The 17,840-nt window shown below is 49.9% G+C and overlaps 1 protein-coding gene across 1 annotated transcript in view; it reads left to right on the plus strand.

Moving 5' to 3' along the window:
* The first annotated feature begins 9,118 nt into the window (after positions 1 to 9,118).
* The window catches only part of LOC146181245 (phospholipid-transporting ATPase ABCA3-like), a 102,253-nt gene continuing 93,531 nt past the window's right edge, over positions 9,119 to 17,840 (plus strand). The window contains exons 1-2 of the mRNA XM_084575732.1: positions 9,119 to 9,440; positions 10,900 to 11,160. Of these exons, the coding sequence (XP_084431858.1) occupies positions 9,119 to 9,440; positions 10,900 to 11,160 (583 nt within the window). The remainder of the gene's footprint in view (positions 9,441 to 10,899; positions 11,161 to 17,840) is intronic.

Below are 17,840 nucleotides of genomic sequence, written 5' to 3' on the forward strand. Positions count from 1 at the left end.
CAGCGGAAGCAGGGTGGCTGATCATACTCTCGGCTCGGCAGCTGAGATCTCGAGCGAGAGTGTTTGCCTGGGCGTTTCCGCTGAGCGACTCGTGGGCTGGAGCCCAAAGAAGTAAGCGAGATGTGGAAGAGGGTGCTGTAGAACGTAGAATGTGTAACGCCTGGCAAGAGATACGGCCAGCATCGTAATTGCGAATAGCCTGTTGAGAGTCACTGATGACGACTTTGGTATTAGGGTCGGCTAGCGCTAGCGCAATGGCAACCTCCTCAGCTGCGGTGACTGTTTCTGCATTGCGAATGCTGCAGGCTGTGTACCAGCTGCGGTGAGGGGCGAGAGCTACCGCCACCATCGCTGGCCTCGATGGATGGTAAGAGGCGTCCGTATACGTGACGTCCGGACGTCCACTGAAGCGTTTCTCGAATTGACGAGCCCGATCGGCCCGTCTCTCGGCGTGGTGTTCCGGGTGCATCCGTTTGGGAATGGGAGGAATGCGGAGATTTAGGCGATATTCTGGTGTAAGTTCAGCGTAACTTGGGGCCGATCTCGGCGGGGAGATCCCAACTTGCTGCAGTACTGCTCGGCCAGCGTGTGTGAGTGAGAGCCGCTCATACTGGGCGGTGAGGGTTGCCTCGATCAGTTCGCTCACGGTATTGGAGATTCCGAGAGCCATGAGCTTATGGGTAGCTGTGGACATGGGAAGACCTAGGGCCGTCTTGTATGCTTTTCGAAGTGATGCCTCTAGCCGTTCGCTTTCGGCACGAGTGAGACGTAAGTAGGGTCCAGAGTAGGTGATGCGGGAGCAGATGAAAGCTTGAACGAGGCGCAGGAGGTTGTACTCTCGCATGCCATGATGTTTGTTGGAGATTCGCTTAAGGAGGCGTCCGATCTGTACAACCGACTGGTCGATGCGTTGGATCGTGATGTTGTTGCTGCCGTTGGCCTGTAGATGCAAGCCCAAGATCCTGATGTTGTCTGTTCGAGGAATCGGGTTTCCTTGCACCTGGAGGTTGATGTCAGGAAGTATATTTGAAGGGCGTCGTCCCGGGGATGGGATGATGATATACTCGGACTTTGTCGCCGAGCAAGTGAGGCCAACTGTACTTAGATAATCTCCAATCCGTTCGATCGCGGTCTGTAAAGTCTCTTCAATCTGGCCGTCACTGCCGCGCGTGATCCAAAGTGTGAGGTCGTCAGCATAAATGCTGTGATGCAGGTGGGGGATGTCGGCCAGTAGCTTCGGCAGGCCTATCAGTGCGACGTTAAAAAGCATCGGCGAAAGTACGGCGCCTTGCGGCGTGCCACGGTTTCCCGGAGAGATGATGGAAGGATCTCCAGTGCCGGCTTTAAGTTGCACTGTGCGGTCGGTGAGAAAGTTTCGGATGTACGCATACATGCGATGTCCAACACCGAGAGCTTGAAGTTGTTGAAGAATCGCTTCATGGAGGACGTTGTCGAATGCCTTGGCAACATCGAGGCCGACGATGACTTTCGTGTCTAGTGTACGTCTCATGACTACCTGATGATGGAGAAGAAGCATAATGTCCGGGGCCGCTAAATGAGGGCGGAAGCCGAACATTGTGTCTGGCAGAAGATGGTTGTCTTCAAGGTATCGTGAGAGTCTGGTCTGGATAACGTGTTCCATCAGCTTCCCAACGCAGGACGTGAGAGAGATGGGACGGAGGTTGGCCAAGGTTGGTGGTTTGCCCGGCTTGGGGATGAGGACTAGATTGGCGCATTTCCACTCTTGAGGGATGGTACCGCTGGCCCAACATTCTTGAAAATAGTCGGTAAGAGCATGAATGGATGCGTCGTCTAGATTCCTAAGCATTTTATTTGAAATGCGGTCAGGGCCGGCCGCCGAAGTCGTCTTGAGGCGATTGAGTTCTGCTCGGACCTCCGCAAAAGTGATTGGAGCGTCTAGACAGAGATTGTCCGCGCCCTGATAGAAGGGGAGGTTGGTTGTTGGTTCAGGGCGGATGTAAGTATTTATAAGCTCTTGTTTGAGCTCATCAGACGTGCCAGGATACTGGTGGAAGATTCGCTCGAGCTGTTGGCGTGTCTGGAGCTTGCCTCCTGCTGGGTCGAGTAAATGTCGAAGGAGGTTCCACGTCTTACGAGCGTTTGGAGTCTTGTTCATCTGGTCACATATGTTGTGCCAGCTCTGTCGAGTGAGTTCTATTGCATAGTTCTCGATATTCGTATGTGCGCGCGCCAGTCTACGCCGGACATTGCGGTCCCATTTCCGAGTGGCAAGTAGAGCTTCGAGCGACTTCTTGCGCTCCCACAGATGGGCGTAGTAGCGGTCGCAGTGTGGGATACTGTCCTCTAACTCGACGGTTTGAGTGGCGTCGGCCACTTGTTTGACAATTTCGTTTGTCCGCGCCTTGATATCAGTAATAGCGGGAGGTTTGTCCTGCTGTTTCCTGTGCGTCCGGAAGGAGTCCCAGTCAATCACCTGAGCCGGCCGCGTACATTGCCTGGTGGGCTCGTGTATTACGATTTCGAGTACGAAGTGATCACTCCCAAAGTTTTCGTGAGTGTGACACCAAGTCGCTTTAACTCCGGAGGTCGTAAAGGCAAGATCCGGCGTTGTATCACGCTGTAGGCCCGTACCGTGTCTAGTGGGGTAGGACACGTCCGTGATAAGGGTCAGCTGGTGCGTATGCCAGTCATTCCAAAGGCGTCGACCTTTAGCAGAGTCATAGTGGTAGCCCCAAGAGCGGTGATGCGCATTAAAGTCACCGAGAATGAGGAGGGGTTGCCCCTGCGCCAGCTGCTGGGCTTTGAGGAAAAGCGGACCGAAAATATCCTTATGAGCTCGGGGAGGGCTGTAGACATTAATTATAAACAGACTAGTGCAACGTTTACGCGAGGGTCGAGGTAATATTTCTAAGAAGACGTATTCTGGGAAAGTTGGATCTAAATTGTGCTGGAGGACAGTGAGATTACGTTTGACCAGAGTAGCTATTCGAGGTTTTACTCGTTCTGATAGGTATGTACTGTAACCGGCAAGTTTCGTGTTCTTGTCGCATTCCTGGAGAGCTATTAGTTCGGGGCGATCACTCGCGGCGAGGAACTGCTGGAGGACCGGACGCTTACGCGCGAACCCACGACAGTTCCACTGCCAGATGGTGGTGTTACCCGAGCTGCTCGCCATGATTAGGCTGGGATATTTGTGGGGTTTGAACGGGTGTCGGCGCAGGGGCTGCGGGTACAACGGCAGCGAGGAGTTTGCCCTGCGCTTCTATAGCTTTGCTCAGCATCTCAAATTGTTGCGTGACTTGTGAGCCGATTGTGTGGAGTGAGCGTTCGATGTGTGCTTCTAAAGCCTTGATGCGAGTTTGACTTAGGTTGCAGCTTTCCTCAACTTTGGCAAAACGCGCCTGCCAACCCTCCGCAGGTAAGTCGGTGTCGGACGTTGCTTTGCGTTTTTGTGCTGATCGGTTGGGAGGAGCGATATCCATAGGTACTGAATCATATGATCCCTGCGGATGCGCGGGAGACGGAGTGAGTGTGGCCGTCGGCTTTTCGAGAGCCTCTACTCTGAGTATAAGTTGTTGGATGACTGCCGTCAGTTCCATAATCGCTTTGTGTGTGTCTAGAGTAGTGGGAGTCCCTTCCTGCGTACTCACCGGTTCTTGACGTTCTCGTAGATCTGGTAGAGATGGTGGTAGCCCAGGTGGCTGCTGCAAAGGATGAGGAGAGTCCCCTGTCTGCTGGACGACTGCAGGTGGCCCGGGATTGGTCCAGGAGGTCCCCTGAGAACCCATCCGTGGAGCGGGAGACTTGAGCGGTGGAAAAGAGCTCGAGCGGTCTCGGAGCTGCCGCTGCTGGCTATCGGAGCGTTGCCTGTCCCATCGGCTGGTGCGCTGGAGTGTGATCCGCTTGGCGGTCTCTTGGGTCTTGAGTTTCTCTTCCTCAGCATTTCGAATTTTCTCCCACTTCCTGCGCTTGACTTCGTAAGGAATCCTGAAGATTTCCCTGCAGCGACTATCGCCCGTGAGATGTTCTTTGCCGCACAGGCGGCAGATTGGTTTGCACGTGTGGTCGTTGGTAGGATTGGATAGTCCGCAACCTCTGCAGTTGGTAGTTGTGCTTGCACAAACATCGGCTCGATGACCGAGCTCGCCACAGCGATAGCACACCTCGTACTTCTTCTTGAATAAGTTGCATCTGTGGCGACTATTGCAAAAGTAGACCCAGGTAGGCACTTGGCGCTGAGCGAATGTGATGAGTACTGCGGTGGTGTTCCCGAGCCGCCGAAAGTCCACAATGGGTGGGTTACGGTTGTCTTGTAACTCTGCTTGGATTGTATTTCGATCCAGTCGGAGGTCGACGCCGCGAATCACACCACGGCTCGAACTATCATCTGGAGCGCAGTAGACGGATATCTCATACGCCTTGTTGTCAATGGCGATCTCTTTGAGTTGCATCACCCGTTCAGCTCTTTCAACGACTGGGGTGCAGTACGCGAAGGTATTCTGGATCAGGTTAGCTTGTATTAGGTCTTCGTGACGAACAGCGTCCCTGGTGAAGTGAGCAGCAGTGCAAATCGCTTCCAGTAGTTGGTAGGTTGTAATCTTGGAGAGTAGCAGTCCGCCCCGTGGGCGCACAATTAGCTTGAGAGCGTTGCTGGGTAAGCGAGGCTGGTTCGATGCTACAGATTTTTTGGCTAGTAAGCGTCCTCGCTGCCGAGGCGTGAGTTCAGCTTCCATCTTCGCACGTAGCCCATTGTCGATCCGGGACGCTTGGTTCGGTCCCGCTTTGTCTCCAGGGAAATCTGGCACGGCAGGCCCTGATGTTGTTCGCGCTTCCCGGAGCTTGTTTACTTTAGTCAACCAATCAGTTCAGTTCAGGCGTTCAGTCGTGTCCGACTCTTCGTGACCCTATGGACCATGTCACGCCACGCTTTCCGGTCTCTCACTATCTTCTTAACATCACATAGCTTCATCTGCAATGCCTCGAGAATGCCATCTAACCATCGCGTTCGCTGCCTACCCCTTCTCCGGCGACCCTCAACCTTTCCCAACATCAAATCTTTCTCCAGCGACTCCTCTCTTCTCATCAGATGACCAAAGTAGCTGAGCTTTAACTTTAGAATTTGACCCTCCAATGAGCAGTCAGGGTTTATGGTCGACAATACTGGCTGCTAATTCTTCTCGAGAAATTGGGATGCCTTCTACGGTGACCCTCATGGCGAACTACGGCGCGCGGGCACGGTCCACGGCGCAGCCCAGCTGGCGAACGCTGCTGCGACGCAGGTGGCGAACGCCACTGCGACGCAGAGCTCCGTATTCTTCGGCGCGGCGCAGTAGGCCTAGCGAGGCATCTGGCTTGGTCACGGGGAAAAGTTGATCTAAAATGGTCAAAACTCGTTTTACGTACTTCTGGTTGGTGTCCCTGGATTCCGCTCGTCTTCAGGAAACCGGTGATATCAACGGAAGTATTGTAGGGTCTCACTGTCTAGGGCAAAAACACGAAATCCCTGACCTCGGCGGCTGCGTTTCGATGGAGGCGAAACGAAGAGGCGTCCGTGTGCTGTGCGATGTCAACGCACGTTAAAGATCCCCAGGTGATCGAAATTACTCCGTAGCCCTCCACTACGGCTCCCCTTTCTCTCTTTCCACTTTAACTCCCACCTTCTCCCCTCTCCCCTTCCCTTACGGCGCGGTTAAGGTGTCTACAGAAAACAAGTGAGACAGTTACAACGCCTTTCACTTCCTATAGATCAATCAGTTATAAATCAATCAGATCAATCTCTTCTGTCTACACGAGGCGGCGGAGGTGGCTCAGCTATAGAGCCAGTAGCAGGCTCGGGCATTTTCTTTTCCTTCTTCCTACAGCAACAACAACAAGAACAACTTGCTGCCCAACACGCCACCCAGATTAATCGACTAGCAGCAACCCGCACGGGCCGGACCGTTCTTATGGACCTTAACCTGACTAGGCTGCAAGGTGTCGTGCAAAAACAGGGTATACCGCCCGGGTGGTCAAACTCCATCACAGCCAATCCCCTACTCCGCAATAGGTATTCTCTGTTCCACGAAGGGCGCCGGAAGGCGCAGGCAAAATGCATCCAGGAAAAGTACGGGACAGAAACTGAATCTTACTACATAGACGCAGCAAATTCAGAAGCGGGGTACACGGTAGTGGTTGTGATTCACCAACAAAAACTGTTTGATGTCCTCACCGTCTGCGATGACAGTATAGAAATGGCGGAGGAGGTAGCAAATGCTTTAGCCGCCGCGCATACCAAATGCGCCTATATAATCACAGATCTACTGCAACTACACCAAAGGACAGATATGTCCCCAGGCTGCCAGAATATTAAAAAATAATGGACACCCCGAACAAGACAAATGCCTCGTCTGGACACCGGGACATCAAGGCGTGGAAGGGAACGAGCGTGCCCATGCCGCTGCCCGAGCCCTCCTCCCCCGGGACTCGACACCTACATCACTCGCACCCCCCTATCCCAGCCCTCTGGCGACGTACACGGAGTGATTACACCACTGCAGACTCTCTCGTAGAAAATATCCACCCCCAGCCAAGGGGGTCTCCAAAGCAGAGGAAGTTAGATGGAGACGCCTACAGACAGGTACATATAACACCCCAACCCTTTTAAGCACAATACGCCCTTGGTTCTGCTACCCCAAATGTAAATACTGCGGGAAGAAGGCAGGCCTGCACCACATGGTGTGTATGTGCCCACAAAAGCCTCCAGATGACCCAAATGCAATGCCAACAATGGAGGGGTAGGAGGCTGCCCTATCCAGCTCTGGACTAGCGGGCCAACGGGCCCTCGTGACACGTGCGCGGATAGCAGCGGCAGCCGGTGGAGTCCCGGATTAGGGACACCACCGGCCCATCCCCCTCCGTAATCTCTACTCAATAAAGTTTTTCACACACACACACACAACAACACTGAGGTTCGCGCATTTCTCCAGTGAAGATTCTGCAGGGCTGTCGGAAAATATTAACCTTCTACACAGCAGGTCGTTACACAGTCAATGTCAAGTTTATGTTCTAGGTGTCATTATCGTTATCTACAGGGCGATGAATAAACCAGGAACCTGCAATGAACACAGTAGAATCAATATTAGTTTCAGTTTAGTCGTTCAGTCGTGTCCGACTCTTCGTGACCCTATGGACCATGTCACGCCACGCTTTCCGGTCTCTCACTATCTTCCTAACATCACATAACTTCATCTGCAGTGCCTCGAGGATGCCATCTAACCAACGCGTTCGCTGCCTACCCCTTCTCCGGCGACCCTCAACCTTTCCCAACATCAAATCTTTCTCCAGCGACTCCTCTCTTCTCATCAGATGACCAAAGTAGCTGAGCTTTAACTTTAGAATTTGACCCTCCAATGAGCAGTCAGGGTTTATGGTCGACAATATCGACTGATTTGATCTTCTGGCAGAATCAATATTAACCAGTTAGTAATTCACATAAAATAAAGGGAACGCATCTGAGTATGGCGCCATCCGGTATTGCAGGGCTAGGAGAGATGGGAAGACACAACTTCCCACTGCAATCCTAACCAAAACAGTAAAGATTTCAGATTCTGTTTGAAAAATGGTCTTCATGAGAAATGTCCAAGGCTTTTTAATCAAGAAACAAAATTGCAACCAGAACGACAGGGTCAGTGCTGGTGTTTTATGCTTTATTGAACAATGCTAATGCAGTACCGCAGCCTAAACTCTTTAGAAATCCGAGATGATTGGGTCAAAACACTGTTTCAAATCATTTCTTATTGTGGGTGTATAACAAAAAAAAATTGAAACAGTAGTTACCAATGTGAGTCTTTATTAGAAAATAGAATGAAAGATCCTTTTCTCGTGCAAGTTGATGAATTTTCATTTTCTAATGTGGCCGCTTAGACTCTAGAGTATACTGTTCAGGCTTAATTGAAAGCAAACATATAAAGCTCACCGTTCAGGATCACGTAATCAACTTTCACCGAAGTGGAATTGTTTTCACAACATGTTTGGTTTGGGCACGAGGCTGAAAAGCGCAGCGTGGATTACTGAATGTCCACTCAGGCTCAGTGCATATGATAGTTGTTAGTTTTACTGAGTGCAACTCTAGCATACATTTATGTCAGAATATTGAACAGTTTGCCTCGGGGTGGTGGAGCCGCCGTCAATTTCTGCCTCCGGAGTGAACAGTTCAAACGCCAAAGGCTTACAGGCTCGGGGCATATGAAAGTAGTTAGTTTTACTGAGTGCAACTCTAGCATAATGTTACGTTACATTATTGAACCGATGGCCTTGTAGGGGTAAGTGAAGGCAGCTGGGTTAAAAAAGATTGGCACGAACTCATAGCTCAGTCAGCGCAATTCGAAAATATTCTAGATAAATTTTACCATCCAAATGCTCGGAAGCTATTCACATGCTATGCATAGAATCATGCGAAAGTTTCATGGTTACCTTTTGAAGGCCGTTGCGTAAAAATTTTGACCCGAAATTTACTACTGGAAGGACAATGGCGACCTCAGATTACCGTTGGTGGAAATGAGGTATTAGAGCTCCTATATATATATGTATATATATATATATATATATATATATATATATATATATATATATATATATATATATATATATATATATATATATATAGGCGCTGGTGAACACTCTCAAGGTTCGTATACAGGCAACATAAATACCCAAGCAAGTAGCAAGGGGGACAGCGGCCGATGTAGCTCAGTTGGAAGAGCACCGGACGCGATATTCGGAGGTCGTGGGTTCAGATCCCACCATCGGCACGTTGTTTTTTCTGCTACTTTGTGTTTAATTATCTTTCCACTAAACAAGATTACATTATTAATTTCTGTGATTATCCAAGTAAACATTAAAAAAAAAGGACATAAAGTAACATCCCCAACGCTTTCCTTGGCCTCGTCGACTGTTGGCTTCTTTCCTTCATATATATATATATATATATATATATATATATATATATATATATATATATATATATATATATATATATATATATATATATATATATATATATTATATTATATATAATCTTGGTTATTCATCCGGCATGAGTTGTTTTGCTTCTAGGGGTTACTGCAGAGCCTGAGCAGCCGCAGAGTGGGGAGCATCCATGGAGAGCTGCGGTTGCTTTAGCCAGTTAGGTCTGGTGGCATGGCGCCATGTGTGGCTGGTGCGCGTGCGGCGTCATTACCTGGCAACACTGCTCGAGCTGGCCTGCATGCTTCTGCTCCTCAACGCGGTGTGGGAGCAGTCCGTGGCACCATACCGGGCGCGGCCAAACAAGGAGCAGTTCTTCGACAGCTCCGACGCCATCGAGTTTTGGGGACGCCCCAATGAGTCCTGGTCGCATGGCTCCCTCGCATTCGCGCCAAACGAACCCTTTTTCAGGGCTCTCATCGCTACGGTCTGCAAGAAGCTTGGCGGGAATTGGAGTGAGTGCTCGAGGATGACAAGTGTGTCAAAAAGGTGTATGGCCTATTTTGAGGTATTTCTCACGTTCCGCTGTGCACTGTTTTGTACAAGTGGATGCATTTATAATTGAAGCAGAACATTTAGCCGACAAAATTTATTTAGAAAATAAATTTGCGACATTTTGACGCAAGTGGCTTAGTATACTTCAAATCGAACAAAACTGTCCATCGGCGATGTCAATCCGAATGTTTCAAGCATCGCCGTCTTAAAATGTCATGAGTATACTTCGTGCTGACATTCAGTACAATAGCCCTGGTGTCATCATGTCTGAAAAAACAAACAGCGGCATCAGCGCAGAGAGTTTCCACTAAAGTAGTGCCGAAGAATCATGACCATACCTTTGAGTTTGCAGATGACATAGAGGGGTAATGAGTAGCAGGCGCAATGGCATGCCGACTGTCATTTCTTTTTCGCTTGTAGAAACGGCCTGAAGCACGACTTGTTGGTGGGTTTAGCGACGTTAAGAAAGCGGACGACATAGTCATCTTCGAAGGATCTGCCAACCTGGGAAGCTTGTTTTACGCATAAGCATAGACGGGAATAAAGCACGCTGGGAACTTGCAAATCTTCCCTCTCCGTTTGAAGCCTACCAACAGTAATTATAAACATGGTTTTGGTAGGTGTCATGGGAGTGTTCACTTGCTTCACCACAAGGCTGTAATCTCAAAACGTTCAATTGAAAGACATGGCGACAGGTACTAGACATTCCATGCGGTCTAAGTGACCTGAGGAAATTGTCTCCGCAGAATAAATTATTCAGAAAGGAATGTAAATATGCGTGTCACTTAGGACGACATATTTATGTACCGAGTGGAAGAAAATCAATGCTGTCGCATAGGCATGGCGTATGAATCAAATGACTGTCTCGGAATTTAGGGTAGAACGAGATAAAGATGATGGCTGCACATTGTGAAAGAGCACTGAACAAAGGTTAAGGAATGAGCACCGGCGTCATAACTGACGGGGGTTTAGAAACGCTTTTGCTCCCTAAGTAGAGCTAGGGAGACGGGAGGGAGGTTAGTGGAGGAGAAGCAGGGCAATGAGTGAAACAATGTTTCTTTCATTGAATTTCTGATCCTGGAACTGGTGGTCCCGTGGCATGAAAAAAAAAAAAAGAGCGGTTACGTTTATAGATTGGAAGTTGTAACACTAAAGAGAATGCACGAAAGCAGCCGCATGCCTAATATCTCACTCGCTGAACATTCATGGTGAATCAGGCAATTCGCTATTACGGTGGGCAAGCTTCAAAAAGCTTACAAAAGATGCCTTGGAGTCCTGTTTAACTGTGTTGTCTTACTGCGCCCTCCTAGAAATATTTTGTAAAACTAAGGCATTCCACTCAATTTAAAATACTAGAAACGTATGGTTTCAGCAGTGGTCATTATGCATCATCTATTCGCGTGCCGCGTCGTGATGCAGAGCCGGTGCCCCTGATGGACGCGGCCGCAGCATCCAATTTCGCGGACTCTCGTGCCGCTGAAAATGCAGCGGTAGCAGGCATTAGTGGCCACCAGGTGACCCCCGTGGAACGTCGCATCGCTGTGTGGTTTGAGCATCGTCCAGCGAGTAGCCTGACTTACCACGTGCGCATACCTGACGCCGTGTTCGACCTGGAAGGCAGCTACCGCCGCAACCTGCTCATACCCGGACCTGCCGACGTGAACAGATTCGACGAAATGAGTTGAGTACTGAGATGGGCAGGAGGGGAGGGATCAGAATAGTCTTACAGACTTGAAAGCATCGAGAAACATATTCCACCTTTCAAATATATACATTTTTGTAGAAAATGGTTTGTTCTAAATTAGTTCGGGCATAGATTGTGGCGTGGAAGGAGCTTTGCAAGACACTATTGCAGGCAAGTCTGGTAACGATGCTCATAGCTGCTGCAGCTCCCGCTGTGACCTTACTTCCCCGACCTGCTGCTGCACCAGCTGCGCTCAAAAAGCTCACTGGGATGCCTCCGTATTTGCCTTATGACGCGTTCCATTTCAGCTGCTAATACAAGTCAGCAGAGTTTTCCTAAAAAAGTGCGAGACGGACATCAATTCTACTATTTTAAATGCTTTCAGTTTCTCGAGGTATTGGTCATCTATCACACACTGAAAGTCCATGCCTTTGAAATACTGTGCTTTTCAGAAACATACACCACGCCTCAGTCAACTGCAATAATATTTTACGTAACATTGCCACAAGAAATAGAAAGTTCCAGTAACGACAGTATTTCGCCATCTCGTCAATTCAGTTTACCCCGCTTTCTCCAATAAGGGATTATGCTTCCTTCAAATACGCACTTCTGTCGTGACATAATCAGAGAGCGCCCTCTATGTGGAGCATGATTGTTACAGGTAAAGTGTGACATGCAATTCTCTTGTAGTGTCAGGCGCAAGTTGGGATCGTTTAGCGGGGTTTTCACGTTTTATGCCTGTATCCCGTTGCGGCAGACACTTATCGTCAGTGTGACGTGTAGAACCAAAACCTTAAGCGTGTATTACGTTTCAGTAGAGGTTCATTATCAGTATGAAGCCTTGATACGTGCTGAACTTAAAAATTTAATGGCGAGATTGGCCTCACGTATAATGGCATCATGAGTGTTTCTGCATGTGTACCTAAAGGATCACCTAATATGAACACTTTCTGAAAAGGGCATGCAAATACAGATATTCTGCGATAGCTTGTACAGCTCGCTCGGTCGAAAGGCTGTCGGCGTCGTAGTAGCATTTGTAGCTGTCGGCACCGCGTGTTGGAAATAATCTGGGGCCGCGTAAAAAAATCGGACATAGTATTTGTGGTTCTAGTGATTGATGATTCATTGGTCTTGTTAGGCGATGCCGAGTTAATCAAATCATCGTAAATAATTGGTCACTTGATGAAATAAAGGAATGAAAAAGAAAATTACAAAAAAGGGTTTAATAGATTTAAAGATGTTCGTGATGAGAAACAAGTGATTGATGATGCCGCCTAAAACAGTTAAATATAATGAATGAATTCACTGAAATAATTGCAAAAATGAAAATGCGGAAAGGGTTAAAAGCTGTAAAATGTTCAGAATGAAAAGTCACAACTTGTTGATGCGAATTAAACAAATTTAGGGCTTAATTGATTAATATGTGTCGCATATAAGTTTGAAATGAAAATTTCTAAAAATGCAAATCAAATATATCAAAATGCACAGAATGAAAAGCCAGTCCCTCACGATGCTAATTAAAAGCTTTAGTGTGTGTGATTCATGAAATAATATAAATTAAAAAAAACGGAACATATTTGTGAAATAATATAACTTATAAACAAAAACGGAACATTCTAAAACGATTGTGGAGGTTTAAGCCTGATTTAACCCAGTGATGGTAGAGGGAATGCTGTAAGTTACAGCGACAGTCTCAGTAACACCATTTTTTTCAATCCGCGGGTTATTCATAAACTTTCATTATACATGAATTGGTATGCAGGAAAGGAAAGGTGCGCTCTCTGTTAAACTTTGTGGACATCGGACACCGCTGTAAGGGTAGGGAGGAAGGGGTTGTGAAAGTGGAAAGACAGAAAGCGGTGCCGTATTGAAGGATCCGGAATAATTTCGACCGCCTGGCGACCTTTAACGTACACTGACATCGCACAGCACAGGGCTGCCTCTCTCCGTTTCGCCTCCATCGAAACGCAGCCGCCGGCAGTCGAGTTCAATCCTAGGTACTCTGACACTGCAGCTGGGCAACTTAACCACTGCGCCGCCGCGGTGAGGCAATAATTTTTCTTTAAGTTAAGTTTCGGGTAAAGGAAGGCGCCTGATTCATTAAGGTCGACTGCACGGAATGGTGGACGCCCAACCAGGTCAAAGTCATGTTTTCATTTTTGCTCTTGTAAGTTATTATTAATTCGTTAACAGGAAAAGGAAGGCACAGTATCTGCCGCAGTGGAGAGCTACCGTCGTAGTGGCGTGCAACGGAGTAATTCTACCACCTGGGGATCTTTAACGTGCGCCGACATCGCACAGCAAACTGATGCTCTTGTAAATTTTAAATTAATTTTTAAGAAAGAAGGGCGTAGTAACTGTCAGACATCTTGCGGAGACCTAATCGCGCTGATAGGGAAGAGAAAAATGTGGGAATGTACGCGGAAAGAATGAGAGTTTCGTAGTGGAGGGCTGCTGAGTAATTTCGGCCACGTTTCGAACTTACCTCTGTGGTGCTGTGCACTTATTGCACGGAGAGATGGTGAATGGTGGCTGGTCCCGGCCATGATGGGGCTGGGTGGGATAGGTAGGCCAACGCCGCTTGCGGCTGGGGCAAGCCTGCCACCGAATTTTTATCTGTTGTAGGCCGTCATTGCACCCCCACCGCTAGGTGGTGGATGGTGGTGGTGGTACAAACTTTATTCAGTGAAGGCCAAAAAAATTTAAAAAAGTAAAATTATGTTGCCGCCGTTCCGTGGGTGGCCTTCCGGCTGCTGGTCGTGGCCTCCAGGTCACGCCTGGCGGCGACTTCCGCTGCCCAGGTCGTAAGTCGCTGTTGAATATGCGGCTCCGAGCTGGCCAAAGCAGCCTCCCACAGCTGCGGGCTGTTTATTTGCCAGGAGACGGAGGGAAAGTGCGCCGGACAAGAGTAAAGAATGTGAGCATAGTCTGCTCGGGGAGAGCTGCAAAGCGTGCATTGGGGCGAGAAGGCACCGGGGTGAATAAGGGCAAGGCGTGCAGGGGAGAGGAAAGCGTGGGCCTGTAAATGGCGCCACGTATTCTGTTCGATTTTAGATAGGGACTTGTGAGGGGGAGGGATTGATACTCGGGAGTTGCGGTAGTGGAGGGTGATGTCATGGAAGGTGAGGAGGGAGTCACGCGTGTCCATCCCGGGGTGGAGGGGGCCAGCTCGGTCGGTCACCTCGCGAGAGATAGAATTTGCCGCCTCATTTCCAGTGTGCCCCGCGTGAGCCGGAACCCAAAAGAGTTGGATAGATTGGGAAGGGGGGGGGGAGGAATGCTTAAGGATATTGAGCGCAGAGGAAGAGATTCTACCATTTGCAAAGTTGCGGACTGCGGTCTTAAAGTCGCTAAATATGAAAAGGGCTGATGTGCTGGCAATGGCGAGGGCGATGGCTGCTTCCTCTGCGTCAGTGGAAGTGAGAGCATGGATAGTGGCGACGGAGAGGGGGGCTCGTGTATTAGATCCAGTGGCCAGGGCATAGGCGGGATGCGAGAGGTAGGGTGCCGCATCAACATACACGGCGTCAGACCGTGTACCGTACTGGCACCAGAGGGCGGAGGCGCGGGCAGATCGGCGAGCGGCATGATGCTCAGGGTGCATGTTCTTGGGAAGGGGCTTGACAGTGAGCATGGAGAAGAGGGAGCTGGGCAAGGGATGGGTGACACAGATAGGGGAGACAGGGGTCAAGCGAAGGGAAGTAAGAAGGGCTCTGCCAGGGGTGGTGCGAGATAAACGATCGAGTTGTGCCATGCGATGGTCCTCCACAAGTTATGAAAGAGTATTGTGGACGGCCATCGCCAGTAGACGAGAAGTGGGGGTGGAAGTGGGAAGCCCGAGAGCCGACTTATAGGTTGGGCGGATGAGACAGTTGATTTGTCTTCCTCAGTACGAGACAGAGGTAGGGAAGGGAGTAGACAAGGCGGCTTAGCACAAAGGCCAGAACAAGACGACGGAGGTCGTGCTCGCGCATGCCGTAGTGTCGGTTAGCGACCCGTCGGATCAGCCGTACCGTCTGCTGGATGGTGGTAGTAAGGCGGGAAAGGACAGTAGTGTGCCATTGGATTGAAGAAAGAGACCGAGAATACGGATGCAAGAGACAGAAGGGATGGGATGTCCGTCGATAGTGACGTTAAGGTTAGGAGATGAGGTTGGAACTATGCATCGAGCCAGGAGGAGCAGGAGCTCCGATTTGGACGGGGAACAAGCTAGCCCGACCGTGCGAGCATAATCGGCGACCGTTTTAGCGCCCGCCTGGAGAGCGGCTTCCATCTCACCAAGATCGCCGGTTGTCGCCCAGAGGGTGATATCATCAGCGTAGAAAGCACGGGAGAGATTAGGAATGCTAGCTAGAGCACGTGCCATAGGGAAAAGTGTGATGTTGAAGAGAAGGGAGAGAGAACAGAACCCTGGGGGGTACCTCGATTTCCAAGAGGGAAAGCGGGAGATTAGAGGGTGCCGAATGAGATCTCAGCCGTGCGATGGGCAAGAAAAGCCTTGATATAACTATGGATTCGGGAACCAACGTTAAGGGTAGAAAGGGCATCTATAGTGGCGGTATGGAAGACATTATCAAATGCTTTCGTCAAGTCCAGTGCCAAGATCGCGCGAGTGCGCTTGGTGTGAAGAGGGTGAAGGACCTCTTCGGAGAGCTGGAGCATGACATCCTGTGTAGATAGGGATGGGCGAAAGCCGAACATCGAATCGGGGAAAAGATGGTTGTCCTCGAGGAAGCTCTGTAAGCGGTCTAGAACGACGTGGTCAAAGAGCTTACCGAGACAAGAGGTGAGGGAAATAGGACGGAGATTTTGAATGTCTATGGGTTTGCCGTGCTTGGGGATGGAGATCCCTTTAGCGTGGGTCCACTCAGAAGGCAGAGTGCCTTCGTGCCTATGTTTGTTAAAGAGGTCCGTAATGGCCTCTAGGGATGATGTGTCCAGGTTACGGAGGGCCTTGTTAGAAATTTGGTCTGCTCTAGGTGGTGGACGACGGCTGTTGCGGCGCGAGTCTCTCTCCCTCTTCTATTTCTTGCGTCTCTATTTCTCTTCTGTCCACATAAAACAAGTGAGACAGTTACCGCGCCTTTCCCTTCCTATATATCAATCAATCTCTTCTGTCCGCACGAGGCAGCGGAGGAGGCTCAGCTACAGAGCCAGTAGCAGTTGTTGTTGTTGTGGCTATAGGAAGAAGGAAAAGCAGTTGTTCTTGCTGTGGCTATAGGAAGAAGGAAAAGAAAATGCACAGGCCTGCTACTGGCTCTGTAGCGGAGCCACCTCCGCTGCCTCGTGCGTGACGCTAAATTTGGCCCCGCCGGGGTGGTGCAGTGGTAAGACGCCCGACTACTGTCCGGAGTTCCCGGGTTCGAACCCGACACAGCGGCTGCGTTCAGATGGAGGCGAAACGAAGAGGCGTCCGTGTGCTGTGCGATGTCAGCGCACGTTAAAGATCCCCGGGTGGTCGAAATTACTTCGCAGCCCTCCAGTACGGCTCCCCTTTCTCTCTTTCCACTTTCACTCCCTCCTTCATTCCTTCCCTTACGGCGCAGTTCAGGTGTCCACAGAGCAAGTGTGAAAGATACTGCGCCTTTCCCTTCCTGTGAACCAATAATTTATTAATTAATTAGTGACTTTGTAAAGAACCCGTGGTGGTCGAAATTTCCGGAGTTCACCACTAAGGCGTCTCTCATGGCCGCGATATTGTTCTCGCAACTACACATTCGAAAAATTCGGAGGACGCTTAAGCTTCGCCTTCAAGAGTGGAACGCGATAGCGTTATTGCACCTCGTTCGCACCGCCCACTCATTCGCTCGGTATGCTCTTGAATCACACAGACGTAGTTTTCATACTCAACACTTCTAACTGCACTGTACAACTTTTTTTTGTAATTATTTGTTCAAACAAGTGCTTCTCACAATCTACATTATCGCGATGTGTTGTGCACACTGCAACGTTTCTTGCTCCCGTGTTCATTTATCGTTCACACAAGAGCCAGCGCGCAAGGCCCTGCAATACAACTCCCGTTGACCTGCCAAGGAGTGTAAGACAATGCGCTACGGCGCAGCAATCACTGATGAGGCGCCCCGCGTCGGACTTTGCACTCACGAATCACGCAGTGAGCGCCGAGCAACGCAGCGTTCGGCGCGGCAACGAAACGTGCGCCTGAGCAAGCGGAACGAACCAAAGAACTCGGTGTCTCGGAGGGAGGGCGGAAGCCGGGCAGCGACGCGCCATGAAGGCGGACGCGATCATGGGGCTGACGCCTTGATGGAATCGTCCTCTATCTCGCTTGGGAGCACCACGCAGAAGCATGATTCCTCGGAAGCAGCTCGGCACACATCGCAGGGGACGCTTTCCCAGCAGAAGCGCTACAGCGCAGCGATCACGTCAGAGGCGTCCGGCATCAGACGCTGCAACTAGCAATCGCGCTGTGAGCGGAAAGAGGAGCCGCGTCGTCTAAACACCACTGTTCGAGTGACGCGCGCTGGATGTTTGAAGGGGCGAGAGCGAGAAAAATTATTAAACGCAAGGGTATTGGGGCATCCTCGCTTCGGTACCCGCGCGGCCCGAAGGGGAGAAGCGGGTGAGCCAAGATAGTGATCAAAAGAAAGGAGAGGCGCTTGATTCTACAACCCGTGAGGGTGCACGCCGAAACGTCAGGGGCGAGTGGCGCGCCACG

The sequence above is a fragment of the Amblyomma maculatum genome, chromosome 8 (genome assembly GCF_055883805.1).
Source record: "Amblyomma maculatum isolate TAMU_Amacu chromosome 8, ASM5588380v1, whole genome shotgun sequence".
Lineage (NCBI taxonomy): Eukaryota > Metazoa > Arthropoda > Arachnida > Ixodida > Ixodidae > Amblyomma > Amblyomma maculatum.